We start from the raw sequence: 16,347 nt of genomic DNA on the forward strand, positions 1-16,347 counted from the left end.
TTCACAACATCTTTCTGATAGGAAGGAGACCAGGATTGCACGCAATATTCCAACAGTGGCCTAACCAATGTCCTGTATAGCCGCACCATCACCTCCTAACTCCTGTACTCAATACTCTGACCAATAAAGGGAAGCATACCAAACACCTTCTTCACTATCCTATCTACCTGCGACTCCACTTTCAAGGAGCTATGAACCTGCACTCCAAGGTCTTTTTGTTCAGCAACACTCCCTGGGACCTTACCATTAAGTGTATAGTTCTTGCTAAGATTTGCTTTCCCAAAATGCAGCACCTCACATTTATCTGAATGAAACTCCATCTGCCACTTCTCAGCCCATTGGCCCATCTGGTCCAGATCCTGTTGTAGTCTGAGGTAACCCTCTTCGCTGTCCATGACACCTCCAATTTTGGTTTCATCTGCAAACTTACTAACTGTACCTCTTATGCTCACATCCAAATCATTTATGTAAATGACAAAAAGTAGAGGGCCCAGACCGATCCTTGTGGCATTCCATTGGTCACAGGTCTCCAGTCAGAAAAACAACCCTCTGTCTTCTACCTTTTGAGCCAGTTCAGTATCCAAATGGCTAGTTCTCCCTGTATTCCATGAGATCTAACCTTGCTAATCAGTGTCCCATGAGGAACCTTGTCGAACACCTTACTGAAGTCCATATAGATCACATCTACTGCTCTGCCCTCAATCTTCTTTGTTACTTTTTCAAAAAACTCAACCAAGTTTGTGAGACATGATTTCCCATGCACAAAGCCATGTTGACTATCCCGAATCAGTCCATGCCTTTCCAAATACATGTACATCCTGTCCCTCAGAATTCCCTCCAACATCTTGCCCACCACAGAAGTCAGGCTCACCGATCTATAGTTCCCTGGCTTGTCTTTACCACCCTTCTTAAACAGTGGCACCATGTTTGCCAACCTCCAGTCTTCCAGCACCTCACCTGTGACTATTGATGATACAAATATCTCAGCAAGAGGCCGCAATCACTTCTCTAGCTTCCCACAGAGTTCTAGGGTACACCTGATCAAGTCCTGGGGATTTATCCACCTTTAAATGTTTCAACACATCCAGCACTTCCTCCTCTGTAATCTGGACATTTTGCAAGATGTCACCATCTATTTCCCTACAGTCTATATCATCCATATCCTTTTCCACAGTAAATACTGATGCAAAATATTCATTTAGTATCTCCCCCATTTTCTGTGGTTCCACACACCTGAGTAATTCCATCACCAGACGACCAATCTGATCTCTGCAGTCCTGTTACATCCGATTGTGAATGGTGGTGGACAATTAAAAAACTGTTTCTGCCTCTGTTTGTGGCACTACCATCAGTATTCTAGAGTGCTAAATGGAATAAATTTTAAACATCTGTATTGTGTGGCACTATTATATTTTTATAGGTTACTCATCTTTTTATAGAATTGTAAAAGCTCTAACAACTGATTTTAAATTCTTGCTTAGTTTACTTCCATTCTGTTATTTCTCTTTTTATCTCCTTACTTGCCCTTTGCTACCTTCTAAAATGCTTCCAATCCGCAAGCATTCCACTATACTTGCAATATTCTAAGTTGCTCCTTTTAATCCACTATTAGCCTTAACTTCCCCAAAAGCCACAGATGACCAGTTGTTACTGAGATTTTGCTGAATGTTGTGGACTTTTGTTGAATGTTAAGAATTGTTTCTTTAAATATTTCACACTGTTCACTTGCAACCATACCTTTAATCTATTTACACCATCCTTAACCTTCATCAACTCTCCTACACTGCGTATGTGATTAGATTTTAAAAAAATTTAAAACTCTTATTTGGGACTGGAGTATGTTGCTTCAAACGTAGTATAGAACTCAGTTGGATTGTGACAATTTTCCTAGAATATCTTTTATTATGAGATTAATTAAACATGCCTCATTGCGTAATACTAGAGCTAAAGTAGCTTAATCCCTAATTTGTTCCATGATGTATTGTTATGGGATAATGCCAAAGTATTTTACATAACCCATCTTTCAGAAGACTATTGCCAATTTGATTTGTCTAGTCTATGTGAAGATTAAAGTACCCATGATTATTACACTGCCTTTGCTACTCACTCCAAATGAGTGTTTGTTTAATGCTCTGTTCAACTCAATAATTACTTTTAGAGGGTCTTTAAACTGCTTCCACCAATGTTTTCTGATATTTTTAATCTCTGTTCATACTGATTCGACTTCCTGATCTTCTGAGCCAAAAGCATCTCTCATTAATATCCTTTTGTCATCCTTCACTATCAAGGCTATTGTCCTCCTTTTCCATTTTGTATTTTTGAAATGGCATGGATCCTGGAATATTTATTGCCTAACATATGGTACCTTATAATCATGTCACCATAATAGTGATTAGATCTAAATGATTTAATTCTATTTGTTTGACTGTTTCTTCTTGTTACATCTGTGTATTCAGTTAAATTAACCTTTTTTAACTTGTTTGTATTGATTTTATGCAGTGAAGCACTATTACTGTTCAACTTGCTGTCCCTTCCCACTATGCTTGCCTTTCCCCAAAAATCGCTGGATTGCTTACTACTACGACTCTTTTCTTTCAGAATAGTAAGACTTCCTTTACCCGATCCCTCCCTCCCATCATTTCAATTAAAAACCTATCCACAGCCCTGGTTATATAATGTACCTGGTCGCTGATCCCAGTCCAGCTTAAACAGAGTCAATCTCATCGGAATAGCTCCTTCTTTTTCCAGGGCTGATCCCAGTCCCCCATGAATGTAAACCCCTTTTTCCACATCATCTTTTGAGCCACAAATGTAATTCTGCGATTTGTTTGACCCTATGCCAAATGGCGGGTGATTCAAGGAACAATCTAGAGATTATCATCTTTCAAGTACTGCACAAAAATAACAGCAGCAGAAAGTTCATGACACCACCCTATCACTGGCCAACAATATCCTGTAAAAGTCAAATTCTGGCCATCTTTCTCACAAAATTATCACCAGATGCATCAGTCATAAGTTAGAGCTGTTGGGGAAATCCAAAGGTGTTTGGTTCAGTTAAGAGACAAGTTGTTAACATAAGAAATAGTGTGGTGAGACAATATTTGTATTGAAGACATTAACTTGTTTTTCTATGTAGTTGTATTCTAAGTTCCTTTTTTTTTAGAAATAATAAATCATTAGCTACATTACTGATTCATAATGACTTAAATATAAACCCGAAAAAATTGTCATAGCATATCATGGGAGGGTGTGTAAATGGATTTTCTTGGTGTAAAACATCGGAGGCTAGCTCTCGGATCCCTGAATGTTGATTTGTACAGACATATCCAAATGTTAACTGAGCAGCTTTTAGGTTGTATTGTGCCATGTTGCATTAGAGACATGACTTGTATCTTCTCAGTTTTCAGTTGAATTACTTTGTCTGTTTTAACCAGCCTGTTTATATATGCTATCACACATTTCCAGGGCAGGTGGGACTTGAACACAGAGCTCCTAGCCTAGAAGTAGGGACATTACCATAGCACCACAAGACCCTATAATTACTTTATAACTTTGACAGTGCTGCCTAATTCTTGATGACCTGAAGTGTATGTCCTTCTGAAACTAAGATAAATTAGACAGTACTACATTGGACAGCGATAGAGCAGATTCTGAATGCATAGCCCTGAGGGTTTGAGCAGTGAGACTGACCTTAACCACAGTCAACTTGATTATTTCCAGAGATTTCCAGTGAGGAGGGTGTGATGGATTTATCATTCCAGATGATCGGTTCCTGGTTCTGTGGCATTACCTCACTTTAAGTGGGGCAGAAACTCTGTCTATTCTTATGAACAGTGTTTCAATTCCCAATTATTCAATTCCCAAAGCTTCCGATTTATTCAATACTTCACTCTTGAGCAGATTATCCTGAAAAAATGCCATTTTGATATCTACAGAATTACACTTAAAGAGAAGGTTGTTAAAATGGTTATAAGGATTTTCAAAATTATCATACCAGCTCTAGAAATATTCACTAATCTCTCTTTTCCCAAACATTCCTCAAAGCCTCTCGCTACCAATCAAGCCTTGACTTTATAGATTCCATCTGGTAGGACCTTTTCCATACAAAACCACTTGCATGACAGAGCAAGTGACCTCTATCATCAACTTCCAATATAGTCCAATTTTTTCCTGGTCTATAACTCTTAGTTTAGCCTCTTCTATGTTCTGCCTTCCATTCTAACAATTGTAATAAACAGTACCCAATCATGGGGACTTCTACTTTTCTCCGTTGTCTGAGAAGGCTCTCCAGTATCCAGGTCATGCACTTGCCTTGTCCAGCTGAGATCTTTTTCCCTATGTTGAGATCTCTCTGGTTCACACCTATTAGGATGTCTGTGAGAAATCCTCTCTACTGTATCCTCTCTATCTTGTCCTCCTAAATGCATTTCACGAATCAGTACTGGAACAATGTTTTCCAGTCCTCCAGTACACCACACTGTCTATCCATGCATCTCATTTCTTTTCATTCATTTTGGTCATTTAATTCCACTATTTTCCCATTGACTTGCCTACAACTCTTATGGGCACTCTCCAGTCATCTCAGCTCTCCATGAACCTACTTTGGACAGGTGATAAGTACATAAGAATACTTTCTCACGTTCTTCCTAATCAGTAGGTGTACTGGTATGTACTTTGAGTGCTTAAGTCTTGCTCCTCGGCTTCCAAGTTGTAGAACTCCTGGGAAAGTGAAATATTTAGAGCTTCATCATCAACACCTTCTATTATGTTCAAAGTTTGAAATGTTTAAGTCATTCCAACTACTTAACAGAAATATGCCGAGAGAGTCTGGTTTGTGTGTTATAGTATGAAAGTTTTGTGATCATATCCAATAGCTTTTCATGTCCCTTTCCATTCTCTATGTCCTTTTCTTTTATAATAAGCCAGATTTGAATTCTTCTCTAGTTTGACATGATATCTCAATGTTCTTTTAATGAATGCTTTTCTACCAGCGTACAATGCATTTAGATGAGTACAAAAACAACTGAGCTGATCAATGTTTCGTCTACAGTGCTGAAGGACCATCATGCAGTATTAAAAGCAATTTTAGGTTCTGAATGCATATTAAATTCACAGAATAGTTATGGTGTAGAAGGAAGTCATTCAGCCTATTGTGCCTGCACCACTTGTTAATTGAATGTCATTAGCTTGTGGCAATCTCGTGCCTTTTCCCCATAGCCTTGCACATTATTTTTAACCAAATAATCATCCAATGCCCTGCTGAATGCTTAAGTTGAACTTGCCTTTACCACAGTTCCAGGCAGTGCATTCCAGACCTTCACTACTTGCTGAGTGAAAACGTTTTCCTCTTTTCACTCTTGCTTCTTTTGCAGGTCACTTTAAATCGATGCCTTATTGTTTTTGTTCCTTTTACGAGCAGGAATAGATTCTTCTGATCTACTTTATCTATTATAATTGGTGTGCACTGTGTCTCCCTACAAGCTCCCCACTTGCAAGGAATTATTGTGCACGTATTGCCCATGCCAGTGCAATTAGTAGCCTTCAGTTTGACTGATTTGCTGATATTTTGTGCAACATTTTATCAATTATTACAATATCTATCACAAAGCATTGTTGAATAAACTTTCTGCAGCAGCATGATTATAATATTTACATTTTTGCACATGTCCCAAAATTCATCATTTGCAAATTCACCTCCATTATCCAGGAAGAATTTTATTGATGTTTATTCTGACCCACTCTGCCAAGACTTTGTTCACTATAGTTCACTTATCTTTATTGTTCATCACTGTGGGTATGGTAAACCAGGTTGCCATGTCAACTAAATGTAATAGAAAAATATTTCAATTGTTGTTCCATATCTTCAGATTTATGGCTACTACTTCATTAAATTCCTGCTCGAAAGGAACACATAATTGGTAGGGTGATGTCTTTCGATATTTAATACATATACCACATTCTGACGTAATCTGTCCTACAAGGGATTTGTATGTTTTATCCATAACTCAATAACACCTTTAACAGTGACTTTAATTTTTGAGGAGGGAAAAGCAAAATATTTACACAATTTCCATAACCTCCTCTCCTTATTGGTCTCTTAACTGCAGAGATCAAAAGCATTTCTTGGATCTCTTGATCAGAAACTTTCAGCCCTCGATGGAATAATGTTCAGCTCCTCTGGATTGCAAATTCACCATTTCACCAAATATAAAATACTTTATATTCTCCGTATGCAAATGCACTTTTGCTTTTTTTCATTTGAATGGTTACTCAGCAATCATGGGATGTCACTCCAGGTGACATCAATGCATATGAAATGATGCAGTCCTGCAAGTTCACAGGGAGAACCTCTCTCTTTAAAGATGTTGATGAATTATTATGCCCGAATTGAAGCAGGTAAGTGCTTTCATATTCTTTGACACCATTTTTGTTTGGTTTGTCCAGGGTTCCCAAATAAAAATTCAGCCAATCAATGGCACACACTGTCGAGCTGCATTCACTATCTAATATGGCAACTAAAGCACTCATGGGTAGACTTAGATCTTCAGCCACGAACACAATATTTTCTGCTGTTCATCGTTATCATATTCACCCTGAGAAACACCAACTTCACGAGTTATTTCAAATACTGGAGAATTCTTGAACAATTCCTAAATATGTAATATTAAGTGTTACATTGGAATTAATTAATACCCATTAAATTAATTATTGTACTAAGTATTCCCTATTAAGTTTTCACCTATTATCCACTACCAGTAAATAGTGGTATGTTCTTCAATTGAAAAAATTTACATGCAAAGTTCATTAAGGACAATGCAAATCATCAAAGGTAAGGAAGATGTAGGGAAAAGGGGAGATAAAACACTCTACCCTCTGTGGCGTCATCTAAAGACACTTAGAGTATTGGTTGATACCATGTGGTCTCATTATAAGGCCACCCGGGCACAAATGTAGCAGTAGAAAAGGGGCAGAGAATTGGCAGCTATGACTTTCTTAATAGCCCACTGCAAACCCGGATTTTTTTTTAAGCAAACCCAGATCTTGAATACAAGGTCAAATGAGCATTACAAACAAATCAAATTACTAGAAAAAGTCAGCAGGTCTGGCAGCATCTGTGGAGAAAAAGCAGAGTTACTTTTGGGTCAAGTGACCCTTCTTCAGAATTGACAGTAGCTAGGAAAAAATCTTCTAGGAGAAAGTGAGGACTGCAGATGCTGGAGATCAGAGCTGAAAATGTATTGTTGGAAAAGCGCAGCAGGTCAGGCAGCATCGAAGGAGCAGGAGAATCGACGTTTTGGGCATGAGCCCTTCTTCAGGAATGAGGAAAGTGCACTTTCCTCATTCCTGAAGAAGGGCTCATGCCCGAAACGTCAATTCTCCTGCTCCTTCGATGCTGCCTGACCGGCTGCGTTTTCCAGCAATATATTTTCAGCAGTAGCTAGGAAAAGGTTGGTATTTATGCAGAAGATGGGGTATGGGGAGTAAACAATAGGTGGAGATAGCCCAGACAGAGAGAAAAACAGTTGGACAGACAGACTGGGTAAAGATCAGCCTGGGAGAATAAATAGCTGCTAATGGGGACAACTAGTAGCTGACAATGGGTTGTGTGTGATAGTGATGACAAGGCCTGGTGTGTGGGGTTTGGGGTAAAGACATGAGAGAAGGTGCCTAAAATTTTTGATATTGTGTTCAGGAGGCTACAATGTTCCCAAGTGACGTTTGCAGGAGAAGGTGTCGTGAGGCTGTGGGTGGAGGGCTGATGTATTGGGAGTGAAGGATGACTGGACCTGGGTGTCCCAGAAGGAATGGTCCCTGTGGAAGGCCGACAAGGTGGTGCAAATGGCTGCTAATGATCCTCGGATATAGATGCTGGCGGGATGGTAGGTGAGGATAAAGGGGACCCTATCACTATTGTAACAAGGAAGAGATTAAATCAGGGCTGAAGTGCAGGAGCTGGGTCAGACCCAGCTGAGGGCCCTGTCAACTACCGTGCTGGGGATTCCTCCGTTGAGGAAGAAGGTGGATATTTCGGAGGTAACCTTTACGAAACTGTCAACAACAGAATAGATGGATGGAGACAGAGGAACTGGGAGAATGGAGTATAGTCTTTACAGGAAGCAGGGAATGAAGATGTATAGTCAAGGTAACTGTGGGAGTCAGCGAGTTTGTAATGATAATTGGTGACCAGCCACCTATCCCCAGAATTGGAGATGGAGATGTCAAAAAAGAGAAGGGAGGAGTCAGAGAGATGGATGAGATGAAGGTGAAAGTGTGGTGGAAATTGGAAGCAAAATAGATAAATTTTTCAAAGTCTGGATGAGAGGGGGAAGCAGTATCGTTGATGTCATCAATGTACCAAAGAAGGAGTTGTGAGAGAGTTGGAGGACTGGTACAAGGAATGTGCCCCAGAAAGAGACAGGCACAACTGGGAACCATGCAGGTCCCATGGCCATACTTCTGATCTGAAAAAAATGAGAGGAGTTAAAAGACAAGTTGTTCAGACTGTGGGTGGGCTCAGCCAGGCGGAGGAGTGTGGGGACAGCTTGTGTCTTTTTTCCAGGGAGAAACAGAGAGCCCTGAGACTATCCTGATGAGGGACAGAAATGTAAAGGATTGCACATCCATGGTAAAGGGACAGCTGAAGTTTGTGAACTGGAAATTCTGGATGTGATGTAAAGCATCAGAGGAATCATCGATGTAATTGGGAAGGGACTTGGACAAGAGAAGAAAGAAGTCCCACCCAATCCAATATGGTTGCATAGATACCAACCTTTTCCTAGTTACCATCAGTTCTTAAGAAAGGTCACAGGACCCAAATCCAAAGACGTGCAGGTTCAGTGGATTGGCCATGCTAAATTACCCATAGTGTTCAGGATTGTGCAGGTTAGGTGGACTAGCCATGAGAAACATAGGGTTACAGGGATAGGGTGAGGGGGTGATCTGGGTGGGATGCTCTTTGGAGGGTCAGTGTGGACTCGACAGTCAAAATGCCCTGCTCCCCCACTGTAGGGATTATGTTTTAAAAATCATTAAGTCGGCTTTCTCTGCACAGATGCTGCCAGACTTGAATTTTTCCAGCAATTTCTGATTTTCAACATCTGTAGTTCTTTCAATTTTTTTGTCCACTGAGCATTACCTGTTCTCAATTAACTTTGGAGCTGATGTGATTTGCCCTTAAAGGACCTACATTTCAAACACTGAAAGCTTCATGCAGCATAAACCTCTGAAATAGGGCAAGGGTCTCCGCAAGATAAAAGGTATTGGAAAAATAATATCAGACATTTTGATACAATTAAAGGCTCAATTCAGATGATACTTCTGTCTCACTTTTATCAGCTGCCATGACTCTTGCTTGCTTTACAACTTGATTTCGCTTTGTGGCATATGTCACTGAGTATATGCAAACAGTGATAAAATAGTCATGTTCACTCTTTATCAACAGCCCTTTCAATCTCAATCTCTCGATTTATTTTCCAGCAGCATGACATTATATTATTGTGCTCCATACGTGAGCACTGTGCTCATTTCATAAAGACAATTGAAATGTTATCAATTTATTATCCTTGAGTCAACAGGAGTAGTTACAAATATATATTGCCAATGGTCTCTCTAAAATGGAGAGATTTTAAAGATCAAACAGACCTCCTTATGGGTCAAGGTTCTTGAGGGAGTAACATTTGAGATTAAACATTTCTCATGAACAGCCATCTTCTTCCATCGATAGCAACCAAAAATTCATTTCCAGAATATGTGGCCAAAACATATATCTGCTACCTGCATCAATAGGTACTGAAGAACCAAACGCAGATATACACTATTTATGCATGGATTGCATCCAAAAGGTATATCTATGGTAAGAAATAGAGAGATGTTTGGTCTATTAAGGACTACTTAGTCTTTCAATAAATTTGATGAAAATTAAATTTATCAAACCATCAACAAAGCTTCTGCACGTGAACCAAGTTACTCATAAATGTGGGCAGTTTTAGGCCCCATATCTCAGGAAGGATGTACTGGCCCTGGAGCACGTTCAGAGGAAGTTCACGACAATGATCCCAGGAATGAAAAGCTTAACATATGAGAAATGTTTGAAGACTCTGGAGTTTAGAAGGATGCAGCGGGGGAGGGGTTCTAACTGAAACTAACAGAATACCGAATGGCCTGGACAGAGTGAATGTTGGGAAGAGGTTTCCATTGGTAGGAGAGACTAGGACTCGAGGACAAAGCGTTAGAAAACCTTTTAGAATGGAGATAAGGAGAAACTTCTTCAGCCAGAGTGGTGAATCGGTGGAATTCATTGCCACAGAAGGCTGTGGAGGCCAGGTCATTGATAATATTTAAGACTGAGATAGATAGGTTCTTGATTGTCAAGGAGATCAAGGGTTAAAGGGAGAAAGCAGGAGAATGGGGTCAGCTATGATTGAATGGTAGAGCAGACTCAATGGGCTGAATGGCCTGATTTCTGCTCCTATGTCTTTGGTCTTAGGGTTCAAGTTGAGAAATAAATAAAACTATAGATATCCAAAAGTGTTAATTAGAGAGGAGACAAAGCAAAGATAAATAAATAAAGACTTGAACATTTTTTCTTTGTCTTTTTGTTTTTCTTTTGTATCCCCACATTACGGCTCATTTTTTTTCCCTCCACAGCACCCTTTTTTTTGTGTGTGTGTACAGGGACTCAGCGAAGACACCATTGTGCAAATAATTTTATTCAATATTTCAAAGTGCAGGGAAAATACCCATGTAGCCAGGGAACCAGTAACAAGCAAAGCCTGATAAAGGGCAATGCTGACTTGGAAAAAAAAGTGAAGGGACAGGGTAAAGATTAATTCAAATGTGAAGACTTGAATTTATATTGCACTTGCCACAACTGTACAACTTTCCAAGATACTTTTACACCAGTTACATTTTTTTTATGAAATGTAAATACTATTGTAATTTAGCTAACAGCTGGAATTGGTTCCAAATAGAAGGTAACTAAGGCGGCAAATAAATTAGGTGGTTTGAATCACCAAATAATTTAATATCGATGATAATCATTGTCTGCATACATAAAATCCAGGCGCACATTCGATTAAACTGGACAGTAGGGGCGGTAAACACACTAACTGTCCTATATTATGCTTGTATCAAAATTGGGACTTGCAATGAACTTTTCTACCCCCAAATGTTTCTATCTCATGTATAATCAAACTTATAAAAATCTGACCAATTTACTTAGAAAAAAAAAATGTTAAATGTCTCAACTGGTCGGCATGGACCAAAGGGTCTGTTTCCATGCTGTACATCTCTATGACTCTATGGAGTAATGTATACCATCCAGGGAACTGCACTTTAGGAAGGATATGGAAGCTGTAAGTTTTATGGCAGTGCATGAGAAACTCCAGTTACATGGGTAGGTTAGAGAAACTGGGGTTCAGGGGGCCAGACAGGGTAGAGAGAAAGAAACAACAGTCATCGTCAGAAAGCTGGAGAACCATTGCACCCATAAGGGAAACAGCAAATGAACCAATGATGAGGTTGTTTTGTGTGATTAGGATCTAGAATGGCTGCCTGAGAATCTACTAGAGCTAGGTTCAATCGTGTTTTTTGAAACCGAATATGTATCTAAAAAGAAATTTAAAAATGCAGGTGAGCGTAAAAAAAGCTTAGGGGAATGGGACTGGTTTTGCTTTTCCAGAGAATGGGCATGGACTTGATGGGTCAAATCATCTTCTTTGCTGCAAATATTCAATGATTAGTATATTTAAAAACAAACATATTACTTAAATATTGTACAAATTACTATGAACTGTTGATATTTCTGACAGAAGGAATATGAAATTTAACACTAGTCAAAAATGTTGCCAAAGATCAAATTAAACTTTTTAACATATTATAACCCTCTATTAGAAAAAGTGCGTTCCCAACAAGCTTGTAAATGTCCACTAGACATTGACAGGCTCCAAGGTCACTTACTTGTCCTCACAAATACAACCAAATATGACTCAAGGCTTCAACACATTTTATAGACTAAAGTTTGGAATTCACTTCCCAGAGGGTGGGGAGAGTTGCAAATATACATATGTTTGATCACACGATCCAATGTCGATATTTTCTAAGCAGCCTGTTCAGAGATGTTATGACACACTGCTGGACCAGGTAGGACTTGAAGCCAGGCCTCCTGGCTCAGAGGAAGAGGCACTACCACTGCATCACAAGAGACTGGCCTGGTAAAAGATAAATCTGCAGGAATCATGCCTGACTGCCAAATAAGATTATGTCCAATTTAAATAAAAGCAAAATACATGGAATGCTGGAAATCTAAATTCACAGAACATGCTAGAAAAACTTATACAGGAATCAAAACATCAGCTGGATTTCTCTCTCCACAGGTGCTGCCAGATCTGCTGAGTTTCTCCAGCATTTTTTGTTTATGTCCAAACCAGACAAACTGTATCTTGACCCTGGAAAGAACTTTCTCGAGATGAAGACAAGTAGTGGAAGAAGAAATTAGTCTTAGGATAGCAGGAAACGAGACAGTAGGCAAATCACCAACATTTAAACTACACATGGAAGAGATCTGAAACAGGAAACCTGGCCATTGCCACAGCGAGTACTCATAAAATTGATGTACACTATCTTTCACTGTTGTCACGTTTCTTAATCTGCGTGTAAAGCGTCATCGAAAAACGACATGGAATACACTGAACAATAACCGAGGCAATGATCGTTATTTTGCGAAGAATTGGGAACGGCACATTTTGAATTAAAAATACCACACTCTGGCATAGTTCCGCGATTAACGGTTGACTTTAAGGTTCAGAGATCATTACAAAACAGTTGTAACTCAAAGTTGTAGCTTCTCTTACTGAGCTAAATTATACTGCTGTATAATTTACAACAATTTTTTTATCTCAGTGTAACAACAGTTAGGAGGTACTGCGGATAGATTATACTGATGGATGGTACGGCGAAACAAAAACAGCTTTGCAATGGGTTGAGCTGTCATTGTTTGTCTTACAAAGTAGATGCAAAATGGATTACTTACGAAACAGGCGTGCTTGCTTTTCAAAGTTTCTGGAGCTAGAAGTAGTCTTTTGCTTTCTTCGAACTGCATCTAATCTGTGAAAACCATGAGAGCGAAACTCAACTGTAGTTTGTTGAGAAGAATGTCAGCACCCAGTTTGTGGAAATCCCCGACATCACACGCCTCCACCGCAATAACAACAGTCGCCATTGGCTTCTGAACGAATAGCAGATTATTTACCTGCCAACTGCGGAACTGTGGGAAAAAATGTGAAATAACTCACTGTATATCACTCAAACTTCTCACTGTGTCATGACTTCGAACGATGCTAAAGGTTTAGGACACAATGCATTGAGATGCACCATTTGTTTGAACTCATTACGGGTGTTCCACGCACTGGGAATTGTACCGGGTTTGCTGTCCCTCCTTGTGTTTGGAGTTGCAGCCAATGATGCCCCAGGAGTCTGTCAGAGTCACTGCACCGCCGTTCAAAGTCTGAGTTTGGCTGAAACTTCCAATCGCAAGCTGCAGGTGTAGCCCCTAAGCACTTGGATCCTCGACTTCACTGACTCATGACTATTGCATTATCTCAAAGTTGCTTTCACAGAATGCGTTCCGCTGGAGGAGTTCGCACACTCAAAAAGAGGGGAAGAAGCTTCAGTGAGCGACCTCCAAACCTTCCTCTGGAAGATTTAAGAGGGGAAATATCAATTATTGTGCTTTCACAAAAAAAAACTATTTCATGCCATATGCAAAAAAACTGCCCTGGAACTGAGGACTTACACCCCCTCACCTCCCCTCCCCTCAATTGGAGACAAGGGTTACATTTATCTAAACAGCTGACCAAAGCTAGTATCCCACTGACCCCTCTTCCTCTTCCCTGGGGCACCAGTACTTTATACATGATTTGGAAATGCAGGTGTTGAATTGGGGTGTTTCCTGCTCCTGCGATGCTGCCTGACCTGCTGTGCTTTTCCAGCACCACTCTAATCTAGACTCTGGTTTCCAGCATCTGCAGTCCTTGTTTTTACAAAGTTAAAAGTCACACACCAGGTTATAGTCCAACAGGTTTATTTGGAGGCACTAGCTTTCTGAGTGCTGCTCCTTCCCACAACCACCTGATGAAGGAGCAGCACTCCTAAAGCTAGTGATTGGATTAGATTTTGATGAGATTACTTACAGTGTGGAAACAGGCCCTTCAGCCCAACAAGTCCACATCGACCCTCCAAAGAGCAATCCACCCAGACCCATTCCCCAACATTTACCCCTACACCTAACACTACGGGCAATTTAGCATAGCCAATTCACCTAACCTGCATATATTTTGGGCTGTGGGAGGAAACTCACGCAGACAAGGGGAGAATGTGCAAACTCCACACACCGGCTGCCTGAGGCGGGAATTGAACCCAGGTAGCTTCCAAATAAACTTGGACTATAACCTGGTGTTGTGTGATTTTTGATTTTGTACTTTACACAAGTTTTCCTATTTTCAAAATTACAGTGCAACTGACCATTAACAAAACAAAAAGTCTGGATCAAGGTAAGAAATCTTACAGCAGTGCCATTTCCCTTAACAACACTTATTTGCATATATTATTTTAAAACCTTTTGCTCTACTTTATTAAGGCGATTATTGCCAGATTCATTTCATCAACTATTCAATGCCACCTAAGTAACTGCCCTCAATTACTCAGCTTCACCTAATTCATGTTTGTTGCTGGAGAAAATTGAGCACAAGGTCAGGGAACTTGAGGGATCAACATCAATATCTCCCTTTGCTGTGGAGGTTATGTGTTCTTGTCTTTGAGGTCAGGGATATATTTGGAAGCAGTTCCTGTTCCCTCTTATAGTGGATCTTAAACTTTAGGAGTTTATTAAAAACAAAAATCACAAAGACTCATTCACAAACTTGTTTATTAGAGTAAACCCCCAATGCTCTGATACAGAGCCTCTAACCTTGTGTAAATGATACTATATCTAGAGTGGTTTGTCCAATTTAAATCCCTCCATAATTTAACCTTGGCTCCCACAATAAAAAAAACAAAGTCACCAGGACGTATTTGAAAAAAATCTTTTTGAAAAGCCACAGGCAAAGCTTTACTCTCTGTCCCAACCCTTACTTAATTCAGACCCAAACCCCCTGGATTTGGCTGTTACCTTAGATTACCTTAACTTTTCATGCCCAGTGCTCCTCAGATTTGTCTGAGAACTTACAATCCTCCATACGGTTGATCCTCCTGGTGAGAACTATAGGTCCATTTGCCAGGTTGACTGACCCTGAACCTTCTTCGTGTCTGCGACCCTTCCCGACTAAGATCGCTATGATTTGACTGGAACACCTACAATTCTCAACACGACTGATCAGTCAACCAATGATTGCGGGCCTGAATCAGACTGACTGATCCTAAGCCGCCTTTTGCAATAAATTTGCTTTAATTTTGTCCCCTTTTGTAATGATTCATATCAAACACATCACATCAAACATTTTCAATTGATCAGAATGTCTTAGAGTTCAGTTTCTTGAATGTGTATCACAAACAGTCCAGCTGAATATGTTCAGTGAAACATTGTAGTCCTTTTCCATGAAGAAAACAATCAAACAACACAATCAATTCATTTGGTTCTAAACATCTCTCCTGCTGCTTGGTGATGGCATGGCAATAGAACCTAGCCCCCAATGGACAAAAATTTGTAATATCCATTTCCCTCCTCAAAGGGAGCTCACTGCAGTAACAATGGCAAAATTCCAGTATATTGTATGAGGTAATCAATCTCTTGATTGCTTGAGGAAATGGCCAATTACAGCATTTTCCTGGATCATTGTCCCATGATAGCAGTCACATCATGTTGAATTTCATGCTGAGTCACAGTCTGAATTGAATCCTTCTGTAGCAGCGGTAGACGTCCGGTACGTGGCCACCGCCATCCGACGCCTTAAAACGGCGGTGCTCGGACTTGACGTAGTGCACCAGTTGGAGGACGCTCAGGTGTGCGGTGGGATCCCGTCCGCGCTCACCCCAGCCCGGACGGAATTTCACATTGGCCCCAAGGTCTCGTACTTCCCGCGGGAGCCTGTGCCCCACAACCTGAGCCTCCTCCGGAATTTTAATTTTCTTTCTTTCATAGGTGTAAAAAGGAGGGCCCTGTATAGACTGCTGCTGCACACCCAGCCCAACTGCTTGTTCTGTGGCTTTGTGGAGTCCGTGGACCACGTGTATATTGGGTGTGGGCGTTTGCACTCCCTTTTTGATTTCCTGAAAAACCTCCTCCTCTGCTTTTGGTTGCACTTCAGTCCCACGCTCCTGATCTTTGGGCACCCGGTACGGAGGAAGGAGGGC

The 16,347-nt window shown here is 40.3% G+C and overlaps 1 protein-coding gene across 6 annotated transcripts in view; it reads right to left on the bottom strand.

Annotated features, from left to right (window-relative positions):
• The window catches only part of LOC122564883 (TNF receptor-associated factor 1-like), a 32,380-nt gene extending 18,800 nt beyond the window's left edge, over positions 1-13,580 (bottom strand). Inside the window, exons 1-2 of one of the 6 annotated variants that reach the window (XM_043720287.1) lie at positions 13,293-13,558; positions 13,031-13,104 (exon numbers count right to left, since the gene is read on the bottom strand). In XM_043720287.1, the coding sequence (XP_043576222.1) occupies positions 13,031-13,099 (69 nt within the window). In that variant the 5' untranslated portion in view covers positions 13,100-13,104; positions 13,293-13,558. The other 5 variants (XM_043720286.1, XM_043720283.1, XM_043720290.1 and 2 more) reach the window with 5 other exon arrangements.
• Positions 13,581-16,347: the final 2,767 nt, after the last annotated feature.

This window comes from Chiloscyllium plagiosum, chromosome 30 (assembly GCF_004010195.1).
Source record: "Chiloscyllium plagiosum isolate BGI_BamShark_2017 chromosome 30, ASM401019v2, whole genome shotgun sequence".
Lineage (NCBI taxonomy): Eukaryota > Metazoa > Chordata > Chondrichthyes > Orectolobiformes > Hemiscylliidae > Chiloscyllium > Chiloscyllium plagiosum.